The following is a 26,404-nucleotide window of genomic DNA, read 5'->3' on the forward strand; positions in this document are numbered from 1 at the left end:
AGTCATCATCTGTACGAGTCGTCTGTCCTCGCTTACTGTCCCACTCCATTGCATCCTGCACTATCCAACTCGTTCCATTGCTCTTGCTGTCGTCTTTACATCTTCTTCTCATGGGAAGCCTACAATAACCGTGGAAACGTTGGACCAAAGTACACAAAGAAAGAAGAGAAAGAAGGGAAGGACAAGAAGGCAAAACAAAGACAGAAAGGAAAGAAGGAAAAATCAAAGAATGGTAAAATCCCACAAAAGAAAATGGAAATAAATCAGACAAACCGACAAAAAAGACCCGCGTCCCGCTCAACCGGTCATCTCTTCAATACATGGTCCCTCCGAGGCCACATTCCGTCTCTTGTCGCATCAGTCGTCCATCGGTCGATCCACGAGCGTGACACCATGGTGATCTCCGGCCGTCGGCGATGTCGTCGCCGCAGCACTCGAAGCTGCCGCCGATGCCTGTGCCGCTGCCGCTGCCGCCGCTGCTGCCGCTGCTGCCGCTGTAGCCGAAGGGGTCGGCACCACGGGCGCAATCCGCCGGCCGCCCACAAACCGCACGCTGGTGCGACCAAGGCTGTTGCGCTTCTCGGCCGGCGATCCCGGTGTCCCCGGACCACTTCCGTCGACCAGTTCCACGCCGTTGGGTGGTGTCGCCACGCCGTCGCTGCCGCTGCCGCCTCCTTCGCCCGGCACCTCCAGACTCTGCCGCTTGACTCCCAGCACCGGCCCCACGCTCTGGCGCACATGTCCGCCCGTCGATGTTGTCGGACTGCTCGTCTGGATCGGGAACCTCGTCTCGGGTCCGCCGCTGCTCTTGTCGCGCCGGTGGTTCGTCCGTGGTCCCGACGCCGGCGATGTGGCTCGGCCTCGTCCTCCTGATGCCTTCTCCAGCAATGCCCGCGTCCGCTCCTCCATGTTGGCCTTGCGGTTGCTCTCGTCCGTGCTGATGGCTCGCGGCCGGTTCACCACGCTGCCCGGAGTCCCAGGACCGCCCAGGCCACCTGCTCCCGAACCTCCACCACCGTAGCCACCTCCACCTCCGCCGTAGCCTCCGCCGCTCACCACCGCGCTCTGCCGCCCCGTTACCGACGACGAGTGCGTCAGCGCCGACAGCCGCTTCAGCTCCTTGAAAATGGCCCCCTTGTGCGCAAACAGGTCGCGCACCAGCCGGTACCCGTGCTTCTCTTCCATCGTCAGCGAGCTCTCGATGCGTGGCCGCAGGATGCATGGCGCCAGCTCAGTCGCCAGCGCTGCCACGTATGCCTCGTCTGCCGACGTCAGCTCGATCAGCCGCGTAAAGTGGTTCATGCACGCATCTAGCGTCGCAATGTTGGTCAGCCGCAGTTGCGACAGCGTCTGCTGCAGCACCGGCACCCGCTGCCCTTCGTCGCTGCCCTCGCCCGTTGGCGTCTGGTAGATGGTCCGGATGATCTCGTACACATGCGAAGATACGAGGGAGTCTGTCGGTCGGTTAGCCGGACGAACACAACACAGCACATCATCCTGTCAGAATCTCTCATCTCACCTGGCAGTTCCCGCAGATACAGCTTCAACAGGCTCGCCACCGTCGGGATGTCAAACTCCTGCAACACCTCCAGCGAGAAGGCCTTGCCGTGGTTCACCTTGGCCCGCAGCCGGTGCGTCTGCTGCAGCGGCACCTCGAGCAACCACACGTTGCGCCGCGCCTCGTCGCCCTCCAGGTCCGGGTAGTGGTGGTCCAGGTACGTCAGCAGCGACGTCACAATAATCGGCACCCGCTTCTTGTCCGCCCGCGCCCGTGCCTCAATGTCCACCCCAAACGTCTCCTCGTCCACCTTGTTGTAGTAGTTCTCGTACGTCACCACCCGCGGGATGAAGCTGCCCGTCCGGTAGCTCTCCAACAGATACCGCAGGTCGCCCAGCGGCTGCACCGTCTCCTGGAATAGCACCAGCTTGTCCACCGTCGACTGCAGGCTCGGGATCACATTGCTGATCGTCCCCGAGAAGTCCAGAATCACCGTCTTGATTGCCTTGAGTCGGTCCAGCTCGCAACGCTCCAGGAAGCGCAGGTGGTTGAAAATGGTCTCCTCCAGCTCGCACCGCAGCTCGTCCAGCTTGCGTACCCCCGTCTTGTACCGCTCGTCTGCCTCCCGCGCCTCCCGCCGCATCCGGTCTGCCGATGTCTCGTTCGGGTACGCCATCCCCAGCACGTTCCACTTCTCCAGGTACTCGCTCACCGTCCCCATCACCGGCGAGTCCACCGACCCGCTCTCCGACTCTGTCCCCGCCGGCAACGAGAACGTCCGGCCCAGCACCGCCTTCTTCTCCGGCACTCCCGCCATCTGGAAGGCCTTTGGCCGCCACTGGTAGAACAGCTTCGAGCTGTTCGCAAACGTGTTGCCCACGTTGCCCACCAGCCGCAGAAACCCGTGCGTCACCAGGTCCTGCCCGATCCGCTCCGCGTAGCTCACGCTCGTCGTCTCCATGTGCTTATGCATGTACTCCACAATGTCCGATCCGGCCGACGTGTTCGTGTACGTTCCCAGGATCGGCACCTTGGTCTCGCCCAGCTTGATGTTGTCCAGCATGTGCACCAGAATCTTCTTGACCTCCTCCGGCGGGTACGTCTCATCGCCGATCTCGTACCGCACCTCCGCCTCCTCCTCCTCCTTCTCCACCTTGATCTCCGGGATCTTCGCTTTCGGGCTCGTCTCTGGGTCCTGGAACGCCAGCTTGTTTTCCTCCTCCACGTCCTCCACCAGCCGTGATTTGTTAAAGTATGTGCTGCGCAGCTTCTTGACCAGCTCCGCCTGCTTGTCGTGCGTCTTGATCCGCGTCTGCAGCTCGTCCTGGCTGTCCTGTATGCGCGTTTCGTGGGCCTCACACCACCGCGCAAACGGGTTCACCACCAGGTCGCGGATGTTCTGTGCGATCTTGCGGTGGTTGCGGGCCGCGTCCTCCATCTCCGTCCGCACGCCCTCGTACGCCTGCACGTCACGTCAGCATCGACAATAACAACCACCGCCGCTCAACACCTACCTTGCGTGTGCTGGCTCCATCGTCATTCGAGAAGCCGCCCTGGATCTTGTCGACCGCCGGGGGGATTTCGCTCATTCGCTGGCCGTACACCTCTTCGGCCTCGGCGCGCATCCGAGCAATCGTGAGAATCTGCCGGTCTTCGATGACGCCCTGCTGGAGCTTGCCAAACAGAACGCCCAGTCCTGTGGGGACACGCTGTCAGCACATCGCTCGCCAACCCCAGATGCACCCAATCCCGTCGGCCTACCAGCGGCATAGTCGCTCGACCAGAACGAGTCCGCGAAGCCAGGCATGATGGTCGGTTGCGTCAAAGTCAATCAAAGGAAATGCCGTCTCGGCTTATCGGACGGGTCGCGATGGCATACGATGGCCACACAAGATAAAAAAGAGGCTGAAGGAACGTTTTTAGTTGCGGCGCTGCAGCACGAGTTTTTTCTGAAATTCAGGAGTTCTGGGGGTGATCGACACCGCACTGCAGGAAGATGACTGGGGGAGAATGAAATGCCCCCCTGGATAGTGGAAGAGAAGATGCAGCCGCTCCTGTTCGTCCGTTGCTAGGAGGATTCAGCTAAAGAAAGAAATTCGGCCAGCCCATCAACTCTCGGCCAGTCACAAAGAGCCACAGTTCAAGTTGCGAGCTTTGCTTCCTTCCTCGTCGAAAGTGCGGGCCGGTGCCAGAAACCAGGCGCACGTTGCCTCCGCACTGTCTGGAGGCCACCTGCAAGCGACAGGGGGCTAATTCCAAAAAAGCCTTGCCTGTCGACTAGAATAGGGCCCCTGTATGCTTACGTCATCACTTTTGAAACCCCCTGCAAGGCCCTGTACCGAACGAAGAAGCGCCTTGGGCGGAGAAGACTTACGAGTTCAATAACAATGGAAATTAGATAGGGCATTACGGAGCAGAAAGTGCGGGCCACAGACCACGGAGTACTCCGTACGGGGTTCCAATACGAGTGCACACACACAGGCGGGGGATGTTGTGGCCATACATACGGAGTCCATATTGGCCCACCGCTCAGGTTGCGGATCAATAAGTGAGAAACAGTCGTGCCCATCTTCAGCCGTCTGGGCCCAGCGGGTTCGCAAGACAACCGTTGGAATTTCCGACATGTCTATGAGTACGGAGCGTCATCTTGCGCGCCTCGTCGCGGGGTAGGGATCAGAGCGCGTGTGGTGATCGAAATTATGGACTTCGTAATACATACGGAGTGCAGTAAGATACTTCTCTTCTGGAAATGAACCAAGAGAAAGCCGGCTTGGGACTCCGTTGTGGACAAGCGTATCGTGGCTGTGTCGTTGTGAGCACAGTGCAAGGCACATTGATTCAAAAACTGCCAATCGTCAAGCGAGCCAACGAATCCGGCATTCTGGAAGATGCGGCCATAGAGTTGAAGCTTGTTCAGAGAACCAGATGTCGTGCCCTTGCCCTTCACACCTTCCTAATACTACATAGTTGTAGTGACAGCCGGAGCCACAGATAGCCACATGGCCCAGAACGTGATTAGTCAGCAGATACTGCACCTTATCATTTGCACCCGGAATTGCGCAACAGGACGATAAAGCTTGACGGACTGCTTCCACAGCTGCTGATAGACCGTCTTTCGTCTCTTTTATTTCCATTGTCTTTTTGTCTGCTGTAGGTCAGCTCCCACAACAGCACAAAATGGCAGCAACTCTGTATCCGGACGAAAAGGGCGCGTATCACATGGTGGCCGACGTGGAGGCTCACAATGATAAAGTGCCAACCCCAGCTCCAGAGGCCAGGCGGCACATGGCCATGCCGTCTGTCTTGGGCCGCGTCATCGTCCTGGTCGTTCTGGCGCTGATTGGGCTCATGCACACGGGCTTCTACCGCTCCGCCGCCATGCCATGCATGAGCCGTCACGAGGCGGTGCCCCTATCATCGCTAAGCATCGCCGACCGAGTTGACCGGATCCTCTCGACAACGCCGCTAATTGGTACGGAATTGACCTCTGCAGTTGTGTTTGTCTTGTGTTGTGCACGTGCTTACTGATCCTGGCAGACGGCCACAATGACTTTGCCATCTTCATCCGCGCGGCCTACAAGAACCACATCTATGGCGACGATTTCCGCAAGGGCTTTGAGAAGGACGGCCTGCCACAGCACGTCGATCTGCCGCGTCTGCGGGCGGGCAAGAACGGCGGCGCTTTCTGGAGCGTCTTCGTGGGCTGTCCGGCGAACGGGACAGACTATTCCGACGACAACTACGCGGACAGTGAGTGAACCAGCAGGAAGCAACAGGCGTGCTAGCATGCTGACTCGCCCAGGCGTCCGGGACACGTTCCAGCAGATCGACGTGGTCAACCGGGTCAAGGCGCTGTATCCGGACGTGTTTTCGCCCAGCGTCAACGGCTCGACGGCGATGGCGGCCTTTGCGCGCGGCCAGCTGATCTCGCCGCTAGGCGTCGAGGGCCTGCACCAGATCGGTAACAGCGCAGCCAACCTGCGCCAATACCACGCGCTGGGCGCGCGCTACGTCACGCTGACGCACAACTGCGGGAACCGGTATGCCGACGCGGCGCTGTGGGAGGCGCCGCTGCGCAAAGCGCCGGCCGTCTGGGGCGGTCTCAGCCACGACGGCCGCCAGCTGGTGCGCGAGATGAACCGGCTTGGCCTGATCGTGGACCTCTCGCACACGAGCGTCGACACGATGGTGGACGTGCTGGGCGGACGCAAGGTCGACGAGGACGCGCACTGGACCGGCTCGTTGGCACCTGTCATCTACAGCCACAGCAGCGCCTACAGCTTGTGCCCGCACCCGCGCAACGTGCCGGACGACGTTCTGCAGCTCGTACGGGCACGCCGCAGCCTCGTCATGATTAACTTTGCGCCCGACTTCGTGTCGTGCCGCTGGGACGAGCGATCGCGCAACGGAATCCCGTCGTTTGACCCGGCCAATTCAACGCTGGAACACGTGGCTGATCACGTGCTACACATCGGCCACCTCATCGGCTTCGAGCACGTCGGCTTCGGCAGCGACTTTGACGGCATCCCGTCGACGCCACGCGGCCTCGACGACGTCGCCGCCTACCCCGCTCTTGTCGCCGAGCTGCTGCGCCGCGGCGTCAGCGATGCGGACGCCGCCCTCGTCGCCGGCGGCAACCTGCTGCGCGTCTGGCGCGAAGTCGACGAGGTCGCCCTACGGCTGCAGGCCGAGGGTGCCCCCGTGTTGGAGGACGACCTGCCGGAGATCCAGTGGTAGGGTGGTGACAAAAAGCCCCCGGGACCCTGTTTTGCCCGCTTTCATCTCCGCTTGTCCGTAATCTCATACCATTGTCCATTCCTGTCCTCGCATATATACATCGTAGCGTACACGTCCTCCGTGTCCATCGTTGCGTGCCATCACCTCCGCTCCAGCTTGTTCAGCTTCCGGGCCGTCAGGATCTGCGTACGCGTGCGCTGGCCGCGCACCGGAAGACCCATGGCGTGCCGCTTGCCGCGGTACGTGCCCATGTCGCGCAGGCGCTTGATGTTGTCTTGCACGACGCGGCGGGCGTCGTTCTCAACGGTCATGTTGGACAGCTCCGCCGTTAGCGCGGTGACCGTCTTGGGCGGCAGTGTGCCCATCTTGGCTCGTGGGTGGATGGAGAATTTGGCGAGGATGCGGGCAGACGTCTGGGGGCCAATGGCATAAAAGGACTCGAGTGCTTTCTAGACGGACTGTGAGCAAGACAGCCTGGCAGCGCACGGCCATTGATTGCACATACCTTGACCAGCTTCAGCTCGTTGAAATTGACGCCGAGAATGAAGACCTGCGAGGAGAGCGGTCAGCAGCCGAGGCCGGGATGATACGATCTCGGAGAGAATAAGATATAGAGGAGAAGGGAAAGAGAAGAAGGGAAAGCACACCATCTTTACACCTGGGCGGTGCTTGTGGCACCAAATTCCTCGCCTCGTGACGGTACTCTGTCGATCGAGAGGCAGGTTGCAGGGCTGTGATGGAGTCGTGCGAGGTCAGTGCCGGCGAATTGACGTTGAAGCTGAGCAGACCCGACGAAAAAGCGGCACGGAGAATCGCTGTCGAAATTTGGGCGGTGGAAAATCGGTAGTGGGGCGAATGCCTAATTTCGCCCGCTGATTGGTTAGGGTCTGGCAAACTTTCAGAGCCTCTCTGACATCCTGCTAGCTACTAACACAAATACACAAATTTCTCTGAATAGTCGAGGGGGAAAGCGTGCTTTGCCATAGCCATTCCCCATTCAGCTCGCTTTGCAGAAGCAGGGCTCGAAGCTTGAGTGTGTTTTGTCATCAGTTCTGTTATTTTCCGGTCTTGTCATATTCTCAAAGCCGTCCTCAAGGCTGTCTTGATCCCGAATCGCAATAACATCCATATTTCACCCCGCCGCATATGGATCTAGCAGCTTCTGGCAAGGTTTATCTTCAGTCTCCTGCTTCCTCTCCTCTCCCCATCTTCTCCTCCGCTCCCCACCTTCTCCTCTTCCAACATGAGGCCTGAAAAATCGCTTCCGTACTCGGATGAGTTCAGCTCGGCCGATGAGTACGTCGAAGCCCTGCTGCACTATGTCACCACTACACCCATCTTCCAGACGCTGTGTGGAGGCGTGCATATTATGGACTTTTACACAACCGATCCGGGCCTGTTCTACAGTGTCGTGCCGGCCGATTGGCAGCCCTTTTTGCTCGACCAAGAGCCCATGGAGCTGCTCGGCTTCTTACTACAGGACGACATGGATGCTGTGATGACAGCGGGAGCCGACGACAAAGACAGCAAGCGCGTGCCACCACCAGATAGCCTCGTCAAGTATGTGCGGGATGTGCGGCGACTGTGTCTGCAGCGGTCCTTTGAGCTCGACAAGCCGCCGCCGTTGGCCCGCAAAATCACCATGGGCATGAACGTCAAAAAGGTGCACGAGGTCACGCACTTCGCCGAGTTTGTCAGCCGGTTGTCCGACGACGTGTCCACCACGCACCCCGACCAGCCCATCACCCACCTTGTCGACGTTGGCAGCGGCCAGAACTATCTCGGCCGCGCCCTGGCCTGTGCGCCATACCACCGCCGCGTTGTCGCTGTCGAGAGCAAGATCCACAACATTGCCGGCGCCAAGGGCCTCGACATGCTGACTGGCGTCGCCGTTCCGGCCCAGCGGCCCATGCGCAACAAGAAGCTGTACCAGCAGCTACTCAACAACCAGCTGCCACCCGAGAAGCAAAACGAAAAGGTCCGCAACCGGCTGGTCCGGACGCAGACGCCGGATGTCACTGCACAGCCTGAAATTGTGGCGGCCACGGAGCTGCGGTCGCGCAGAGAATTGGCCCAAAGTGCCATCTACAGCGAGTCTGCTGCTGCTGCGGCGGCGCCAGAGGAGGTCGCCACGCCTGCCGACAGTCCCATCCTATACGTGCAGGGCCGGCTAGAAAACGGTGATTTGTCGGACGTGTTGGCCCAGGTGCCAGTTCTGCCGACCTCACAATCCGGAGAAGGAGCTGCTGTGATGCAAAAACCCGGCTTTCTGGCCGTGTCCATCCACTCGTGTGGTAATCTCTCCCATTACGGCCTGCGGGCGCTGGTGCTGAATCCGGCTGTGCGCGCTGTGGCCATTGTCGGCTGCTGCTACAACCTTATGACGGAGAAGTTGGGCCCGCCGACATACAAGCTGCCTGGCCTGCGACGGCCAACACTGCAGCCGGTCAACGGGCGTGTTGTGCGCGAGGCCGACCGCCGCGACCCCGAGGGCTTTCCCATGAGCGCGCACATGTCGACATATGAGCTGCCTGGTGACGGCTCCGACAACAACACCGGCGAACGTGGTATTCGTTTCAACATCACGGCGCGCATGATGGCATGTCAGGCGCCACAAAACTGGACCGCATCCGAGAGCGAGAACTTCTTCGCCCGTCATTTCTACAGGGCCGTCCTGCAGCGCATCTTTCTGGACCGGGGGGTGGTTGAACGGGTGCGGCTGGATGGCGGTGAGAACGAGACAGAAAACGACGCCCTCAACACGGCCATCAGTCCCATCATCGTCGGCTCTCTGCGCAAGGCCTGCTATGCATCGCTGCCAGCATACGTACGCGGAGCCGTGGCCAAAATTGCGGCGCAGGGCAATGGCGACGGCAAGGCGACGGATGCACAGAATGCAGCTGTCAACGCGGCCGTGGCCGACAAGATGGCCTCTCTGACGGACGCCGACCTGGACGCGTATGCATCGCGCTATGGCCCACGCATCCGCGAGCTGAGCGCTGTATGGTCGCTGATGGCCTTTAGCGCAGGCGTGGTCGAGTCGGCCATCGTGACGGATCGCTGGTTGTATCTGCGCGAACAGCAAGCCCAAGGTGTCGCCGACTGCTGGGTGGAGAGCGTGTTTGCGTACGGACAGAGCCCACGGAACCTGGTCGTGGTAGGCATCAAGCGATAGGGAAATCCCAAGTCGCAAGCCGAAAAGGAAAAAAAGGCGCTCTCATGAAATGAGTCCTCGGCTCTGGCGGCAATGCAGTCGACCTGCCGAAGTCGGTATGCGGGATGCTCAAGTGCGGAGCCGAATGGACACCTTGATAAGCAGATTCCATGCTCTCCGTAGTGCGCGTACTCGTAACTTACATGCAGCATCTCACACCCTGCCGGAGCCCTGCAGCTGCTCGGGGTCAGCCCGCTTACTATGTACTGTACTATGTATGTCTCGCGCCCTCGACCTGCTAATCGGCAATAAAATCGACAGTTGGGGCCGGTGACTTGCAGTAGCGTCTTCTGGCTGTTGGGCAAAGTGGGGAGTGGTTTGTCGAATCTTGCCAGATACGGATAATAGCAACGAACAAAAGAGGGACTCAGCAGGCCCTCGCTCCCGCGCTGGTGTGTCTGTGCTTTTGCCGTGCTCTGCCAAAGTGAGGCCGTGGACGACTTGAGACATCCTAACCGCACAATGGCGAGAGACGAAGTGGCTAATCTGTTTTGGCCCGGCCGTAAAAACCCACGTTTATTTTGCCATGATCAAGCTCCCTGCTTGCATTATTGCAGGAAGACAGGAGCAATGGTAGTGCGCATTGCAGCTGCCAAATCTCGGCCTGGCTGCGATCACAAGACCAGATGACGTGGGGGTTGCCTCCTTCACGCCGTAAGATTCAAAGCAGACACCTACTGGTGGTGTGCGTTTATGTGCAGATCCTACCTTCCTTCAACACGCCTTCACACACACAAACTTCCCCCCCCCTTTCTCTAAACCGTTCCTGCCCCAGGCGCCAATGCACTGCTGTGTCCTCTATTTTAGTTGCCCTTGTTCCCTTTGGTCGTTTCTAGCCAATCTTCATTTTCCTCCTTACACTACGACCATCTAACAATCACACACACCGTTCCATCCATCTGCTCCCCTAGCTCCTTCAGGAGACGAATCCCGAAGCACGGGGCTCCGACAAGCTTTCTCGCCTCCCTTGCCAGCTGCGGGGTAGTTGAGCCTTGGACGAAGCCGGAACAGCCTTCACAGCGTCACAGTGTCACAGTGTCACAGAGCCCAATCACAGCGACGCCCAGAACGACGAATGGCTCCAGAAAACAATCCACAGCTCCAAGCAGCGCCATTGCCCCCCAACACAACGACATATGACCCGATCAGCCTCCCGGGCTCAGAACCGAAGCCGTGCTCTGGCGGACCGCCCGGTTTCTCACCCATCCGCCGAGTTCGTGCTCCCCTTCTAGAACCTTGTCAGGTCTGCTGCGTCGTGCCCGGTCTCTCCTCCACTTCCCACCCATTGCGCCTTGACCATCGCCATCTCGCGTGATTCCATCGCCTTCCCTTTCCTCAGGCGTTGGATCTGCGCGACCTCTCTCCTGAAGCGGAGTTGCGGTTACCTGCTTGGAACCAGCTTGACACAACCTACTATCCACACTAGCACTGTTAGTTCAGCCTATATCTTTTGTCTAGCCCCCGTTTCGTCTCCTTCGGGGATTCCTCTTCTTTATCAAAGATCGTTTATCTTACGTCGTGATTTTAGTTTTGGCCTGTCAAGACAACTCCAGCGAAGGCGACTTCCAGGAGATAGCGCTTCCTACAAAATTAGACCCAGTCTTAGCCAGCCGTTTGGAATCACGAAAATACTACACAGACTAGACGAGTTCGAGACGAGTTCAGGACGAGCACAACCTCCATTCAATCTGTCGAGTCACCATGAATGCACAGGTCTCCTTTTTGGTGAGCTTTCGTCTCATTCGGCTCCTTGTCGTGACTGGTCACTAACCCATATCCCAGGAAGGCGAGCTCAGTCTCATCCATATCCCTCTCGAGCTGTACGCGACCTTTGTACAGCCGATATTGCACGTTCTTCTACCCCAGGCGCACAGTCTGTCGCTGGATGCAGAGGATGATAGTGCTCCCGACCAGGGCCTCACGGCCGACAACAAGCACAGCTTTCTGAACATCAGCATCACTCCAGTCGAGTGCTCCATTGTCTGCCGCACCTACTGGGCCGAGAAGGTTTTCAAGCCACTGGTCTGTGATAAGCTGCCAAAGGATGCTGGCAAGGCCGTGTCCATCTCGAAGAACTCGTATATCGCCCTGTGTGTCATGAGCGGTGGTATGGATGCCGGCTCACGCGTTGTCGACCTGTCGTCGCCGCTAGCCCTGGCCGGGATTCCCATTTTTTTCGTCACGACATACTACTCTGACTTCATCCTAGTGCCGACCAAGGATCGCCACAGCGTGGTCCAGGCTTTACTTTCGCGCGAGTTTGTCTTCTCTGAGATGGAATCGTCGTTTGTCTCCCACGGGACACTGTCGCATCAGGGGGGAGGTGGCGGTGGCAACAGCAACCGCAGAGGCAGCTCGGTCGGCAGCTCGATCAGCAGCTCAATCAGCAGGCTCGGTAGCAGCATCCTGTCGACCGTGCCGACAACACCGCCGCCGTCCAATGCAGCCGAACTGCAGGACCGCACGTTCATCCAACTGAGAAATCAAAACGTTGTACCCTACATCGTTCCAGATCTGCACGTCGCCCACTGCTCTGGCCATAGTACTCTCGACACTGGCCGGGGCGGCGGCTACTATTCGTCCTCCCAGCGGCCATCGGCGAGCAGCGGCAGTGGGTCCGGCAGCGGCGGTGGGGGCAATCCACGGAGCTGGGCCGACACCATTGACGCTCGGCTGTACACCTGTCTGGTGTCAGCCATGGTTCTGCCTCCCAAATTCCTGTCCGTCACGCTGACGGAGCTGGACCCGCCCTCGATGCTGCTGGACAAGACGCTGCTGCCCATATTTGGAAGCAGCGTGGTCGGTGACGTCGGTGGTGACCTGGTTCCCATCTTTCTGGACCTCGTCAACCTGCCATTCGAAGCAACAGGTATCGTTTCTGGAGTGGCTGGCAAACTGGTGTCGGAGTTACGCATGGCCGAGGTGCCAGAGCTCTCATATCTGTCAACGTCCAAAGCTGGCGCTGTCATTCTCGAGAGCGAGCATGCACAAAAGGCTTTGCAGATATTGCAGCCGCTATTGGATCCGCAAGAGACGTAGCGAAATGTAAGGGAGGGGGGCCGTATTTTTCCAAACATGAGTTGGAGGGGCATTACAGGACCAATTCTCAAAAAGCGGGAGGGGGTATCAAATTTAGAGCGAAACCAACGACGGACGTGCAAACAATAAAGGGTCTGGACGAAAAAGCTTCAAAGAGTATTAATAATATCAAGTGGCCTTCTTTTTCCAGGTCCGAACCGAATTCTACACCGAGCAAATCGCAAGATAAGAGATCTTACTTATGGAGCATATGCGCAGGTCACATGCCGGATGGCACCATGTCGTTGCGTACGAGTACGGAGTACAGTCGCACTTGCCCAAACATCGTCAGCACTGCAGTCCTAAAATTAGACGATATGCCGCACGCCTCGTTCCCATTGGCGCAATGGCTTGCCGCCCAATTGTGGTCTCCGTCCCTGCAATCTGACCTGTCCTTGGCTTGGGCTTTTTCCCTTTTGAGTCAACGGCCGCCGCTATGATATGCACCTTGTCGTGTCGTCCTTTCTGTGTCTACCTTATCACCGGTGAAATTTACGAGTCAGGCGAAGGAAGCCGCGTCTGGGTGTGTACCTTGCAGATACGTGTACTCCGTACGAGGTGCCTCTTTTTAATTCTCCCTTTGGCAAATCCTTTCCGCCAACACTTAGCAGGGGGGGCCCAACAAAATTCAGCCCTGTGTCTCTTTTTGGCCCCTAATCATGGATGCCTCCTTTTTCTTGCGGCTGAAGAAGATAATACCTCGCCCACATGATCGAGTACTTGTTTAATTCTCACCAACGCTCAGTCCCACCGTTGCCTGTTTCCCCTTTTCCTCACGTCTTCCGACTGGCCTCTTTCCGTTTACATTCCTTTCGCTCGTTCCGACAACATATTTGTCATCTATCCTTCGCTTGTAACCTTAGTACAGTTTATCCCCCCCCCCCCCCGCCTGCTATATACGCCGCAACAGCCCTAATAGCGGGCCATTTGATGATCTTACCACAGCCGTTGCAATATTGACTCCGCTTTCTTCTATACAGGTCACACTCCCTCCTCTTTCAGCGTGCATCATCGTCTATCACGGTCCCAATTGTTTGGTCGGGGCCAAACGAGTTGATCTATAAATTTATTCCTACCATCTAGACATGCATAGACGGCCATGGATCTGAATGGTTCCCAATGGACCACGGATCCGGTGTCGCAATCCATATCCTCCACTGAAGGACGGCCTCAAGCGCAACCGCAGCAATTGAGCCACCGCATTTCTAGTCTGTCCGACTTCAGCGACTACGATTCCTTCGACATCTACCAATCTGCCGTTTTGATACACCACCAGGATTCGCGGCCTCAGCTTCGTGGACGCGAGTCGCTTGTCTCGTTCGCAGCTTCTAACGCCGACAATAGCCCTGATGTTTACAGTACCAACAATGACGCACAGAGACACCCGGGAACCGCTTCGCCTTTGCGGCATGCCCCACAGACAACAAGCTCTAGGAGTTCCAATGCGCCGTCTGTGCCCATTGTTTCGACCCGGACCGTTGGCCACAGACATCTCCCGAAATCCAATCTGCAAATTAGCTCTTCCTATGATACAATCATAGAGGAGGACGGGCGCGACAGCATAGATATGGCAACGCTGCTACACAATGCCGCTCCAATAGCCCACCATCCGTCTTCGCTATCTTCCGAGCCATATACATCGCTTGCCAGACGAGACCTTGAGAACGAGGATGTTATAAAGGGCGTCGATGTGCCGTTCGATATGGCCAGTTACCTAAAGCCGGTCACGAGCCACGATGCTACATTTGTTAAGAGGCTGCAAGAACAAGAAGCCAAAGGAAAGCTTACCCTAGGACTCGGCGCCGGCTTTCAGCCTGGCACCAAGATGAGTGAGTCTGAGCTACTGGCTACATCTCCAACAGTTAGCCGAGAAGGCAACGTGTCGCTATTTCAAGCAAGCTCTCTGCGACGTACGCTATCTAAGCGGGAGTCGTACGCCCCGGCATCGCCACTCACAGCCTTACCCTTGCCGGCGTTGGCTTTCAAGCTCAAGAGACAAGACACCGTCAAGGCGCTCGCTCAGAACGAGGCCAATAGGCGGGGCGAAATTGTCGAGGTCATTATGGAGGAAGATGGCGACACCAGTTACGGAGGAGATGTTACGGGACTGGATGTTAATGGGGCGGCATCCAAGGTCGACCTGAGTGTTTTTTCGGGTCCCGATGTTGGGAACGACACCACAGTTACAAGTGACATCAGCGGTACTAAAAGCAGTCGACTGCTAATTACTGCCCAGTCGCTGCCCATGCGGCGCCAGACGACGCAGGTGTTCTATCCCCAGCCAGACTGGAAGCCCTTCTCGATGCGATGGCCGTATCTACTGATGTTGATTCTGCTGTCAGTGGGGCTAGGTTTGGGACAGGAGCTGGTCTACCGCATGTCGCTCCGTCATCCGATAGTGAAGTTCAACTCGCCCTCTGAAATCTCTGGCATTTCATACTTCTCTGTCAAGTTTGCCCCGACAATCATCACCGTGCTGTTCGGTGTTCTGTGGCAGATTACCGACTTCGAGGTTAAGCGTTTAGAGGCGTTCTATCAGTTGAGCAAAGACACAGGCTCTGCAGCAGACGAGTCCATCAATGTGGACTATGTGATCTTTTTCGCCTTCTTTCGTCCTTTTCGGGCGCTATACTGCAGGCACTATGCGGTGGCAGTGTCATCGGTCGCGTCGTTGCTAGCAGTGTCACTGGTACCGACGCTGGGCGCTGCCGCCATTGTGCTGACGCCGGATCGAAAAACTCGTATGGAGAATCCTCGAGGCGAGAAACAAGTGCTGATCAGCGGTGTGTGGTCGCGCACGTTGACGGCAACATGTTTTGTCATCGCGGCACTTGGCTGTTTGCTCTTCTGGCTGCTGCGGAGCCGACGATCGGGTCTGCTGTCCGATGTAAGGGGCATTGCAGGCTTGGCATCTATGGCAGTGGTGAGCCACATCATGACAGACTTCAAGGGCATGGACGTGGCCACGCACGAGGACATTCATCGCAAGCTCCGCGGCCATCGCTACGTACTGCGCAACTCGACACTGGCGCCGCTGGATAACGAAGACGGAGCCATATCGAAACTGGAACAAAAGCGCGACAGCGATCGATACCGGGAAAACCACCTGTCCAAAAATCCGCACCCGCTGATGCTCCGAGCGCACGGGTGCATTCCGTTCATAGTCGGCATCCTCCTGTTTGCAGGCCTGGTACCGGCGGTGCTGTTTACACCATCCGGTGCATTGGCCGAACACGCCCCATGGCTGCTGACGGCTCTGGCTGTCAGCATCAAGCTCGGATGGGGTGGGCTGGAAACGTCGGTGCGGATGATGGAGCCCTACTACATTCTATCACGGCGACACGCTCCGGCGAAGACGTTGACGCTGGACTACACGGCGATGCCTTTTTTGTGGGTGGCGCTGCAGGCGCTCACAAACGGGCATCTCCTAGTCTTCTTTTTGGGGGTTGGCACGGTGATGGCCGAGCTGCTCACGGTGTTGGTAACGTCTCTGGCCACAGTGGAGGGCGGGAGTTTCACGGTCTCTCGGGGCAACGACAAGGATTCCTCGAACGCTGAGAGTGGCGAGGAGACGGCGCTGTCATTTTGGGTGACGCTGGGACTGTCGTCGTTTATCTTGACGTACATGTCCGTGGTGGCACTGGTGGCATTTGTGCGACGACGGCGGCCGTTTATGCCACGGCAGCCCAATACGATTGCATCTGTGCTGGCATTCATCCACCAAAGCCGGTTGCTCTATACGTTTGTGGGTACGAGCAAGATGAGCAACGCAGAAATGCTGCACAAGCTGGAGCAGGAAGACAACACGTACGGGCTCGGCTGGTTCGAAGGACGCGACGGGCAGACGCACTGTGGCGTGGACCAGGAAGAGCTGACGAGCAGCTACAAGGTCGGGTATGACTACACCCGGAGCAACCAGCCGTGGATCGAGCGGCCAGCAGAGTGGCTCTAGGAAGGTTGCTTGTCTGGGCAGCTCGGGATATGTATTTATGAATGCCATGATAATAGCGCATGTGGAGTGAAAGAAGCAAGGGCTTGAGCATGGAAAGCACTTAACAGGAAACCCTTCGATACCTGCAATACAGAGCTAGGATACAAGTTTGGTTCACGGCATAGGCCGTGTTCTGTGACGAAGCCAGGGTCCAGACCACTTACACGATTCTTCCATAGCCGCTAGGAACGAAGACGCAATATTTGAAGTAGTTGCTCGATTCCTACGACGTACAGAGTATTTGGAAGGGGTGTGCTTGGCTCATCGCAGCCCTTGGTCGGCTGAAGCTTGTTCCTGTCGGATCGTCGCAAACCTTGTTCAGATTCTGGAGAAGACCGGGGCGATCTTACAAGCGAACCGGATGCGAAGGTGAGGTTGGAGGAAATCCCAGATAAGGCTAAACGTCGAAATGAAAGGGGGCATCGCTATCTTGGTTCGTGCTCATACTCCGTACTAGTAAAGATTTCCAGCGCTTGCACTGCTTATTCATCGTGCATTCATCGTCACAAAGGGCCATTTGGGGGGGGGGGGTCGGACAAAGAGACAGCCAAGCCGTTCTCGTACTCGTAAAGTGCCACCCGTCTTACCTCGTATGCGGTGTGCAGCAGCCCAAGGCAACAAAACTGGTCAATGAAATTACCAGCGTGGCAGTGCAACTCAGCCTGCGGCTCTCGCATTTCAGACAGTTACCGTCTCGAACGACACCAGGGAGGGGAGAAATGACGCTAGCCGATCGCGGTCCAGCGCCAAGCTCGTTGTTGCCCACCCCCCGTGAAAGAGCACGCCCACTGGTTGTCGCGGCTTCCCTGGCAGTTTTGGCATGGGCCTCCTGCACTCCCCAGATTTGTTTCAACACCAATGAGCCTGGAGCAGTGCTCCGTACTCCGTACTCCGTCGGCGGTGCGGATACGCGCGGAAGAATAACATTAATAGTAAGATAGAAAGGGGTCCAGGCCTCAAACCGCTAACCGGCAGACCTGCAACAGGCCGGGCGTCTCTCTCAGGCGTCTCTTCTCAGTCGGGCTAGCGCAGATGGAAAAGCCTATTTGTAGATATTACGAGACTTTGGACTGGGAGCCAATTTATCTGCTTTTCTCTATACGCGTATATGGTATTTCCCTTTTTTCCCTCTGTCTGTTTCCTCGTAAACACCGTGTGCCTAGCACGGTACAGTCACTGCAACGACAACGCGTCCCAACCGTACAGCCCCAATGGACTTGTACGGTGCGCTCGTATTACGCGTATCGCCTTTCAGTTTTGGCTCCAGGCCTTACGCGTACTCCGTACTCCGTACTCGTATCTTACTCTGCTCGTACTACGACGTACGGAGTATTTGAACACTCCTCACCCGAACAGCTGCTCCACTGAAGTTGATGAGGGAGCTATCGCAGCCTCTCTTGGCCATCGTTAGTAGTATGTGCGAATAGGGAGCCTCATCTCAGCCATTGAGGAATTGGCACAATGGACAAAGAAAGGGAGTCTTGCTCTGTCACCACGCCATTCGCTCACGCGCGACCCTTAAAATACGATGCAAGGACAAAGAACACGGCAATTAGCGGCGCCCAGATCGCACTTTGTCAGCGATCAATACGAGCGCCCAGCCTACGGAGCCTTCGGCGGTGGAAGGGCAGGCGCTTTGCAATACGAGTCTGTATACAGTGTTTTGTACAGTGTAAAGAACTGTGCCATTTCTGGCGGATTGGCAGGCGGGGAGCGTCTGGGGCTTGTCGCGGCCGGCCAACGCAGAGGCAGAAAACCCTGGGCTGGTGAGCGGGACTATAGGCTCCCGTAATTAGCCTGGCAATGCGCACTGTGCATGGGTACTTTTGCAGCCAGATCATTCCACTGGGCTACAGGCAGGTACTACGTAGATTCTGGGTGGTCCACAGTTTGGTGCGATTAATTAGGATACGCAGCGGGTCTCCTGCCATTCAAGCCGTTCAGCGACTGTGAATCAACACCCGCCTTCTACAGACACGTCCCCTCTTCCCACGGGCGTCTATTCCCACCCCTACAATCTCGCATCTCATTCGTCCACTGACCGATATGCCACGCCCCTCGTCGTCAACCCCGGCTGACCCCCTTCTTTTTGGCTTGCTTTTTGTGCTTTGCATTCGCACTTGGAATAACCCCTACCTGGTCGTCCCTTCCTCCCCTTCCTCACGCAACTCGTATACGCAGCCAATTCTCTCAGTCCTCTCCTTTTTCTAAATCACCACTCGTTGTATCTTTATTTTTCGGTTTTCCCTTTACATCTTCTTCCTCCTCCTCAGCCTCTTCTTGCCACCCTCGACGACAAGATTACAGTCCCACCTCCTTGCCCCAAGGCGACGGCAAGACCTCCCTCGCTTTGTTCGTGTTCCCGCGCCACGTCTCCTGAAACCTTTTCCTCCATTCATTACGAGGCCTTCAAACGTACAGAATCTTCAGAACGAAAAAAGGACCAGAAATCCAACCGCAGCATCCTCTGCCAGCAACAACAACGGACAATCGAGCACACCCGCGCCCCTGTTTCTCCCCCTCCCTTTCTTTCCGGCTGTTGACAATCGGCAAAGAAGACGAAGACTGATCCGGGCAGACCATCGACAAAGAGAAGAAACAGCCGGCGAGCACGGCTTTCTTCCCCTCTCTCCTTCTTATCCCCCCTCCTGCTGTTGGCCTCATCCGACTCTCGGATCACGCATGAGTCTCGACAAGTCACAGAGCGCCACATTCCAGCCGGGGATTCTTTTTATTTATTTTCTTTCTGGCTTCCAGTCTTAACCACCTTGCTTTCTCTTGTATACACAAACGTGCGCACCCAGCTACGAGTCATCAACGATGTGGCCTTCTTTCGCGAAGCCACTCCTGGTGGCAGCCTCAATAGGCGCGCTCTTCTCTTCGACTGCATCTGCGTTGACCCTGCTCAAGTCCAGCTCGCTGAACACCTGCCAAACCAACTCCGGCTTCACGGCCAGTCTGTTCAACGTCGTCTTTACGCCCAATAACAACACGGCCAGCGTCGACATCGTGGCCGTGTCCTCTATCCAAGGAAACGTCATCTTCGACCTTGAAATATCCGCATACGGCTACCAGATCATCCGCCGCTCTGTCGACCCTTGCGACTCCGGCCTTGCCGGCCTCTGCCCCATGACAGCCGGCAAACTCACGCTGGAATTCAATTTGGCTGTCAGCGACGATGCGGCCAAGCAGATTCCCAACATCGCCTACACCTTCCCCGATCTGGACGCCAAGGTCAAAGTCTTCATCAACATGACCTCGGGCGACGATGCGGGCCAGAGCGTGGCTTGTGTAGAGGCCCAGTTTTCCAATGGCAAGACGGTTGATCTCACGGGTGTCAAGTGGGCCACGGCTGTGGTGGCCGGCTTCGCGCTGGCCTCGTCTGCTGTGGTATCTGGCCTCGGCCACTCCAACGCCGCCTCGCACGTCGCCTCCAACGCGCTCTCACTCTTCGGCTACTTCCAGGCCCAGGCCATGGTCGGCCTGACCGGTGTCTCGCTTCCGCCCGCAGCACAGGCGTGGACTCAAGACTTCCAGTGGAGCATGGGCATCATCCGCGTCAACTTCATGCAGAAAATCTTTACGTGGTACCAGCGCGCGACCGGCGGCACACCGTCCAGTCTGTTCGACTCGCTCACCACCGTGTCCGTGCAGGTAGAGAAGCGGTCGTTTGACAGCTCCACGTCAGCCTTGGACACGCTGACCGGCTCCTATGCCGGCATGCCGCGCTCCGTCGCCATGATGCCGCGTTCTGTCGCCCGGATGCCTCGTTCCGTCGCCCGGACGGCGAGCAGCGCGCTGTCTACCATTGCCAAGCGCGCCAATATCGAGGTCAACGGGTCGGGCAGCTATGTGGTGTACGGCATCCAGCGCGTGGCGTTCCGCGCCGGCATTGAGTCGACCAATCTCGTGCTCACTGGGCTTACGTTCTTCGGCGTCTTCATCGTCTTCGTCTTCGTCGGCGTGGTCGCCTTTAAATGTTTCTGCGAGATTGCGGCCAAGAGACGCTGGATCAAGGCGGACACCTTCCTCGACTTTCGCAACGGTTGGATGACCGTGCTCAAGGGCATTCTCTACCGTATGTGCCTCATCGGCTTCCCGCAAATGACGATTCTCTGCATGTGGGAGTTCACACAGGTCGACTCGGCCGCCGAGGTCGTGCTGGCCGTCTTCTTCTTCTTCGGCACCCTGGCCACTCTCGTGTGGGCGGCGTCCAAGGTGATCCGCATCGCGCGCCGCTCGGTGACGATGCACCGCAACCCTGCCTACATCCTCTTCTCCGACCCGCAGGCGCTGAACAAGTGGGGTTTCCTGTACGTGCAGTTCCGCGCGTCGGCCTACTACTACATCGTGCCCATCCTCATCTACACGCTCGTCAAGGGCATGTTTGTCGCCTTTGCGCAGTCCAAGGGCACGGTGCAGGCGATTGCGTTCCTGTTGATTGAGGCCGCCTCCCTGATCTCGGCCAGCGTGCTGCGGCCGTGGATGGACAAGAGCACCAACTCGTTCAACATTGCCATCTGTGTGTTCAACCTGCTCAACGCCGTCTTCCTGCTCATCTTCTCGGACGTGTTCAACCAGCCAGACATTGTGACAGGTGTCGTCGGCGTGGTGCTCTGGATTGCCAACGCCGTTTTCTCGTTGGTGCTGCTGATCATGCTCATCGTGTCGACAGCAATGGTGCTCTTCCGCAAGAACCCGGACAACCGGTACCAGTTCATGGCCGACGACCGCGCCTCGTTCATGAAGTCGCAGACCCAGCTGACGACCACGACGGAGCTGGACGCATTGGCGGCCACAGCCCGCGGCGACAAGGGCGGCTACAAGTCGGGTCTGGATCTGGACGACGATAGTGCATCGATCTCGTCCGAATCGATTCGCCGCCGCACGGATTCCAGCCATCTTAACGCTGTACCGGCAGCATCGGTCAACGGGTCGACACACAACAGCTACCGTGATGCACCGCGGTCGCCCGTGGACCCGTCGATGCCGCTGTTTCCGGCCGACGGCAATGCGAGCGGCCGGATGATGGGCTCGTCGCCGCCTGGCGGTTACGAGTACGACAACGCCGGCGCCGGTAACTACAGCAACAGCGCCAACGGCAGCTACAACCGCGTGCCGACAGCCGCTAACCTTGCGGCTGCTCGCTCGGCCAGCCCGTTCGAGGCCAACCCGGCCACGTCAAGCACGTTCCGGTCGCAGAACAACTCCAGTCCTTCGGGATTCCGGTCACAAAACAATGCTAGGTAAGCGCCCTCTGGACTGAGTTGTCCTTTGTTTTTTTTGTTTCAGAATGCTGACTCATCATACAGCCCATGGCAGCGTGGTGCCGGTTATGACCACTAGATGGAGTCATCGACTCAGTACAGGCCGCTGCCAGGAAGTCACGGCTATAGCAGCCGTAGCCGTATCGGCTTGCTGCCAATTCAGGAGGTGCGGGAGGTGTCGGGTGGACCGAGTAGCAGCAGGCTACCATTGGGATCTCGACATAATGATTATGACTATTCTGCTGCTCCAGCATCGCCGTCGTCACTCTCATCATCCCGTGGCGCGGCTCCAGGCTCGAATGCGCCGTGGTCTGGACCAATCTCGGCGTCGCACCTCTACTCATTACCCAACTGGTGCTTGAGCAGAGACAGACGATAACCGTTGCTCTCGACCGCCTCGATGCCCTCTCTCTTCCCGGAGCCTTCACGGCCTTTATCCGTACTGTAATCTTGCGGCTGTCCATGGCCTCCGTTATCAGTTTCATCTTCCCGCCCTTCGGGTGTATGTTTTCTGTCAGTCACTCTTTGGGCTGGGCTTTACTTTCTTTTGTCTTTTGGGGGTTTTCTTTTGTTCTAGGTTCTGCTTCGATACTATAGCATGACGCGGCGTCTCGGGAAAAAAAGATCCGACACCTGGATATCTTTTTATGTTCAAAGCTTTATTACCTCACTGTATTACACTACTACTACTTCCACCACCAAATCACATAGCATTCAGAGGCTCTCCCTTTTATTCTGGCGGGTGGGTTGCGAATATGACACTAGAGTCTTTCTTCTACCCCTATAACCCATTTGTATGTTCATATTGCGGAAAGTACGTGAGTGGACATATCAGTCGGTGGGGTTTCGCTCAGAGGGTCTATTAATCGCAGTTCGTCTCCGGGTTCCAAATCCCGATGAGGCCAGCAAGCACGTATCTGTACTATTATAAAGAGAGTTTAAGAGAACAGTCCGCACACAGATCACGACTAGCAAGGTTAGATGAAAGAAAGGGAAGATGAACAAGACGCAACGTGCACAAATGGGCAACAGAAGAAGATAAAGAGGCGGGTGAGGTCACTCAAAGCGCCAATATTCAGAGCACAAGATTCACGACACAAGATGACCAACTTTTCGCACCCTCACACACCCTCACGCCCTTCCGCTTTCATATTTTACCAGCCGTGCCAGCTCTTCGGCCTGCTGCACAAGCAGGCATTCCCGCTCAAACTGTTCCCGTTCGCGTCGTGCCTTGGTCTTGGACGACCCACTGGGCGCTACACTCGCCATGATCTTGTCGTGGTCTTCGATCGATAAATTGACAAAGCCGATCTCGCCTTCCGAAGGGCTGGCGGGCCGTTGTGCCTCTACCGACGGTGCTTGTCGTCTCCGGGCGCCCAACGGTGTCCGTGGCTCTGCGCCTACCGAGCTTCCTGACGATATCCGGCGCATGTTGCTCACCGAGCGGCGCTTGCGCACAGCCGTTGACGACGGGGTCGCCGCTGCTACGGCCGGTGATGGCGACGCTCTTGAGAGCGCGTTCATGGAGTGTGTCCGACGCTCTGTTCGGGGCGTGCTGGGAACGCTGCCACTGCCGCTGCCGCTGGAGATGTGGCCGCTGTCCTCGTGGGACGACCGTCGCTTCCGCGGCGACAAACTGCCGCCTCCGTGGTGACGGGCACCAGCCGATGGTGCTCGCGGCTTCGGACGGCGGTGGCGGTCGTATCGGCTTTCACGGTCGGATGGCATCGGCGGCGGTGGCGGCACGACAGCAACGTCATAGCCGCCATGCATTAACCGATGCATCTCAATGGCTGCCGCTGGGAAGTAATGCTGGTTCTGGATCTGGCTCTGCTGGTGACTCTGCTGGTGGCTTGGTTGCATGATCATCAGCCCACCCATGGCCATGTTAACGTCGCCGTAGCTGTCACCCTGCTGCTGGTAATCATACTGCTGCAGCTGCTGCATGTGGATCGCCGTATTTAGTCCAGTGTTGCTGTTCGGATCCCCAGCAGCATCACCGCTGTCAACTGCTGATAGCGAGGATTTATTGTCGACGGCTGATTCTACCACGGACTGATGCCACCAGTCCTCGTCCATGTCCATCTCGGATGAGGGTGCAGCTTGAGCTCGAGCGATCGCTGCATCACACCTTGCGGCTGCGGCCATATGTGCCGCATGTGCAGCAGCAATGACGGATGTGCCCGACATGGCCGCTGTAGCATCGGCCAGGTACGCGGTGGGCGAGAGTGGCAGGCCGCTGGTGCTGGCAGTTGGCGCGCTGACATCTGGCAGCGGTTTTCCATATTGACCCACGGCCATCATTTGCTGCTGTGCAGCAAGATAAGCTTTGTTGTCCACAAAGGGGTCGTCCACGAGACCTGAGACAAAAGCAAAGTCCTCTGAAGAAGCCTCGAGCGGCTTGTGTTCCTGCTGCAGGTACATGTTTTGCAGGGGAGACGGACCCCTCTCGGCAAAGGACGATGACAGTGATGAGAGTGAAGATGAAACAGAGGACATGGAACCGGTGCCTGTCAGCGGCGGCGTCGGCATAGACGACGGCGCCACAGTGGCGGCAAGGTTGGAGTGATCCAGATGATCAGGATTGTGCTTGTGCGTGATAGCGTTGATGTTGCTGCCATCAGCGTGGCGCAGCGTGGCCATAGGTGCCACTGTGATCGGCTGGGCGTGAGCCTCCTCGAGTAAGGCGCGCGAGCGGCGCATGTTGGTGGCCTTGCGAATTGTAGCGTAGATGCTCTCGAGGCGGCCAAGCTTCTTGGAGGGTGAAGACGACGCAGCAGATGGCATTACAGCCGTCTTGTGAGGTGAGAGGACAGAGGAGCCGGAGGAGACAGAAATGTCAGGCTGAACAGACGAGGAGGCAAGAGCACAGAGAGCTTGCTGTTGCTGCGGATGGTGAGGCTTGGGATGCTGGAGGGGTAGATCCGAACAGGACGAGGCGGAGTGAGCGTAAATGGGAGAGTCAGCAGGAGGGTGCAGCTGAAGCTCAGATGGGTGAAGATGAAGCTGAAGTTGGGGATGAGGACGAAGATGAGACTGAAGCTGGGGTTGTGAGTATTGATGCGAAGGAGGCCGCGACGGAGAGGCAGACGAGAGAGGGGATTGAGGTCCAGTTATAGTAGCCGTGCTGTCAGAAGATGGGATGGATGCGGAGATTGGCACACACGACACATCCTCAGAGGACGGATGCACTGTCGAGAGATCTACGAGTCGAAGCTGTTCGACATTGGCCAGAACACCACCCTCCCTCGTCGCACCAACACGTGTGGCCAGCCTGGTGACGACGGCCCCTGGGGCGTTTTGATTCCTATCCTGGACAGTGCCGTTGGCAGCTGTCTGCTGGAGGGTATGTTGGGTTTGATGGTGGTGGGGCCAGGCAACGGAAGGGGCTGTTCTTTGTGGCAGCTGACCGTCATGCTGCAACGGCTGCCCAATCCCATCCTGGCTAGCCCTGTCAATCGATAGTCCTGCCGTTTCTGCGGCTATTGTCGCTGTCGTTGTTGCTGCTATTTGGGCATTGAACTGTTCCAGGTACACGGGAGACAGGGCTGGCTGCTGCTGAAGGTACTGGGCAGGGAGAAGCCGTTGCTGTTGCTGTTGCTGTTGCTGTTGCTGCTGCTGTTGTTGAAGAAGGAGGAGCTGTCGCTGCAGAAAGATGTTTTCACGGAGCAATTGCTCCTGCTCTTGACTCATGCCTCCGCTGCTGTTCCCCGGGGCCATTATCGCCAGGGCAGGACTCGAGGAATCGGATGTCGTGGCGGCTGGAGAGGGCATCGTGGGTATGGAGCCGTTGCCTATCGTCATCAGCTGGGCAAAGTAGGCAGCCGGGTCCTGAGCCATGGACATGCCGTGGACATTGACACTGGCACCAAGGATGCCAATAAGCGGCTGGCCCTGCTGCCCTGCCATCTCGAAGTCGTATTGTTGCCCCATGGCCTTCTTCGCCACCAAAACGGTATCCTTCTTCCCCAACCGATACGCGACTTGAGTTGGAACAGCTTCCTTAACAGGACAGGTGCCCCTTGTGGGGAGAGCCTGCAGGAGGACGTGGCCGGCTGAGGAGCCTCAAGAGGTCGCTTCTGTAGCTGCGCCTCGTGCTCGTGGCTTTGTCGCTGGATAGCTGTTGGCCGTTGGCCTTGTGGCCTATTTTGAGCGGAACGAGCGGAGGACAGCAACAAAGAAAAGATATGAAGGAGGCTGGCTTTGTGTGCTCTGTTGCAAGGATGCGTCGAAGCAGTTGAAAAAAAAAATGGATTGACAAAAGGTCAATGGGAGCGAAGCGAGGAGAGAGAAGAGGAAGGTGGGAAACGGAGGAAGAAATCTGCGAGGAAGGAACGACTGGGAAGATATGGGCATCTTGTCAACAAAAACGACTACGAGGAAGCATCTTACGACTACGGCCCACGAGCAAAGGCCTACAAGCAGGGCTCTGGCATGAAGCCATTTTTTCTTCCTGACGACAGCGATCTCCTGTCGTAGTCCGGGGCAATCCATTCTTGCGTCTGCAAGGCTTGCGGACCAGCTGGCGCCCCGGGTCCTTCCAGCACCTGTCTGTCGTACCGGGCAGATCTGGCAGTCTCGGCAGCCTGTGGAGCAGCCGGGGCGCTGGTCTAAACTCT

At 57.4% G+C, this 26,404-nt stretch overlaps 8 protein-coding genes across 8 annotated transcripts; 5 read left to right on the forward strand and 3 right to left on the reverse strand.

Annotated features, from left to right (window-relative positions):
- Positions 1–357: 357 nt before the first annotated feature.
- On the reverse strand, positions 358–3,305 carry CMQ_858 (and fes cip4 domain containing protein; the record flags this gene model as incomplete). Its single annotated transcript, XM_014317937.1, has 4 exons — positions 358–1,454; positions 1,520–2,960; positions 3,013–3,194; positions 3,260–3,305. The coding sequence occupies 4 exons, from the start codon at positions 3,303–3,305 to the stop codon at positions 358–360; spliced, it is 2,766 nt and encodes a 921-aa protein (XP_014173412.1).
- A 1,370-nt stretch (positions 3,306–4,675) lies between these two features.
- Positions 4,676–6,235, forward strand: CMQ_1088 (microsomal dipeptidase precursor; the record flags this gene model as incomplete). The annotated part of the gene is made up of 3 exons (XM_014318167.1): positions 4,676–4,970; positions 5,036–5,248; positions 5,301–6,235. 3 exons carry the CDS (start codon positions 4,676–4,678, stop codon positions 6,233–6,235), a joined length of 1,443 nt encoding a protein of 480 aa, XP_014173642.1.
- Positions 6,236–6,375: 140 nt separating this feature from the next.
- CMQ_1433 (40S ribosomal protein s13) lies at positions 6,376–6,885 on the reverse strand (the record flags this gene model as incomplete). Its single annotated transcript, XM_014318512.1, has 3 exons — positions 6,376–6,684; positions 6,741–6,785; positions 6,883–6,885. The coding sequence occupies 3 exons, from the start codon at positions 6,883–6,885 to the stop codon at positions 6,376–6,378; spliced, it is 357 nt and encodes a 118-aa protein (XP_014173987.1).
- Positions 6,886–7,478: 593 nt separating this feature from the next.
- CMQ_656 (uncharacterized protein) lies at positions 7,479–9,410 on the forward strand (the record flags this gene model as incomplete). Its single annotated transcript, XM_014317735.1, has 1 exon — positions 7,479–9,410. One exon carries the CDS (start codon positions 7,479–7,481, stop codon positions 9,408–9,410), a length of 1,932 nt encoding a protein of 643 aa, XP_014173210.1.
- Positions 9,411–11,150: 1,740 nt separating this feature from the next.
- Positions 11,151–12,488, forward strand: CMQ_1479 (uncharacterized protein; the record flags this gene model as incomplete). Its single annotated transcript, XM_014318558.1, has 2 exons — positions 11,151–11,174; positions 11,232–12,488. The coding sequence occupies 2 exons, from the start codon at positions 11,151–11,153 to the stop codon at positions 12,486–12,488; spliced, it is 1,281 nt and encodes a 426-aa protein (XP_014174033.1).
- A 1,138-nt stretch (positions 12,489–13,626) lies between these two features.
- On the forward strand, positions 13,627–16,479 carry CMQ_703 (uncharacterized protein; the record flags this gene model as incomplete). The annotated part of the gene is made up of 1 exon (XM_014317782.1): positions 13,627–16,479. One exon carries the CDS (start codon positions 13,627–13,629, stop codon positions 16,477–16,479), a length of 2,853 nt encoding a protein of 950 aa, XP_014173257.1.
- Positions 16,480–19,338: 2,859 nt separating this feature from the next.
- On the forward strand, positions 19,339–21,864 carry CMQ_1711 (duf907 domain containing protein; the record flags this gene model as incomplete). Its single annotated transcript, XM_014318790.1, has 2 exons — positions 19,339–21,764; positions 21,831–21,864. 2 exons carry the CDS (start codon positions 19,339–19,341, stop codon positions 21,862–21,864), a joined length of 2,460 nt encoding a protein of 819 aa, XP_014174265.1.
- Positions 21,865–22,916: 1,052 nt separating this feature from the next.
- Positions 22,917–25,718, reverse strand: CMQ_568 (uncharacterized protein; the record flags this gene model as incomplete). Its single annotated transcript, XM_014317647.1, has 1 exon — positions 22,917–25,718. The coding sequence occupies one exon, from the start codon at positions 25,716–25,718 to the stop codon at positions 22,917–22,919; it is 2,802 nt and encodes a 933-aa protein (XP_014173122.1).
- Positions 25,719–26,404: the final 686 nt, after the last annotated feature.

The sequence above is a fragment of the Grosmannia clavigera genome (assembly GCF_000143105.1).
Source record: "Grosmannia clavigera kw1407 unplaced genomic scaffold GCSC_140, whole genome shotgun sequence".
Taxonomy (NCBI): Eukaryota; Fungi; Ascomycota; class Sordariomycetes; order Ophiostomatales; family Ophiostomataceae; genus Leptographium; species Leptographium clavigerum.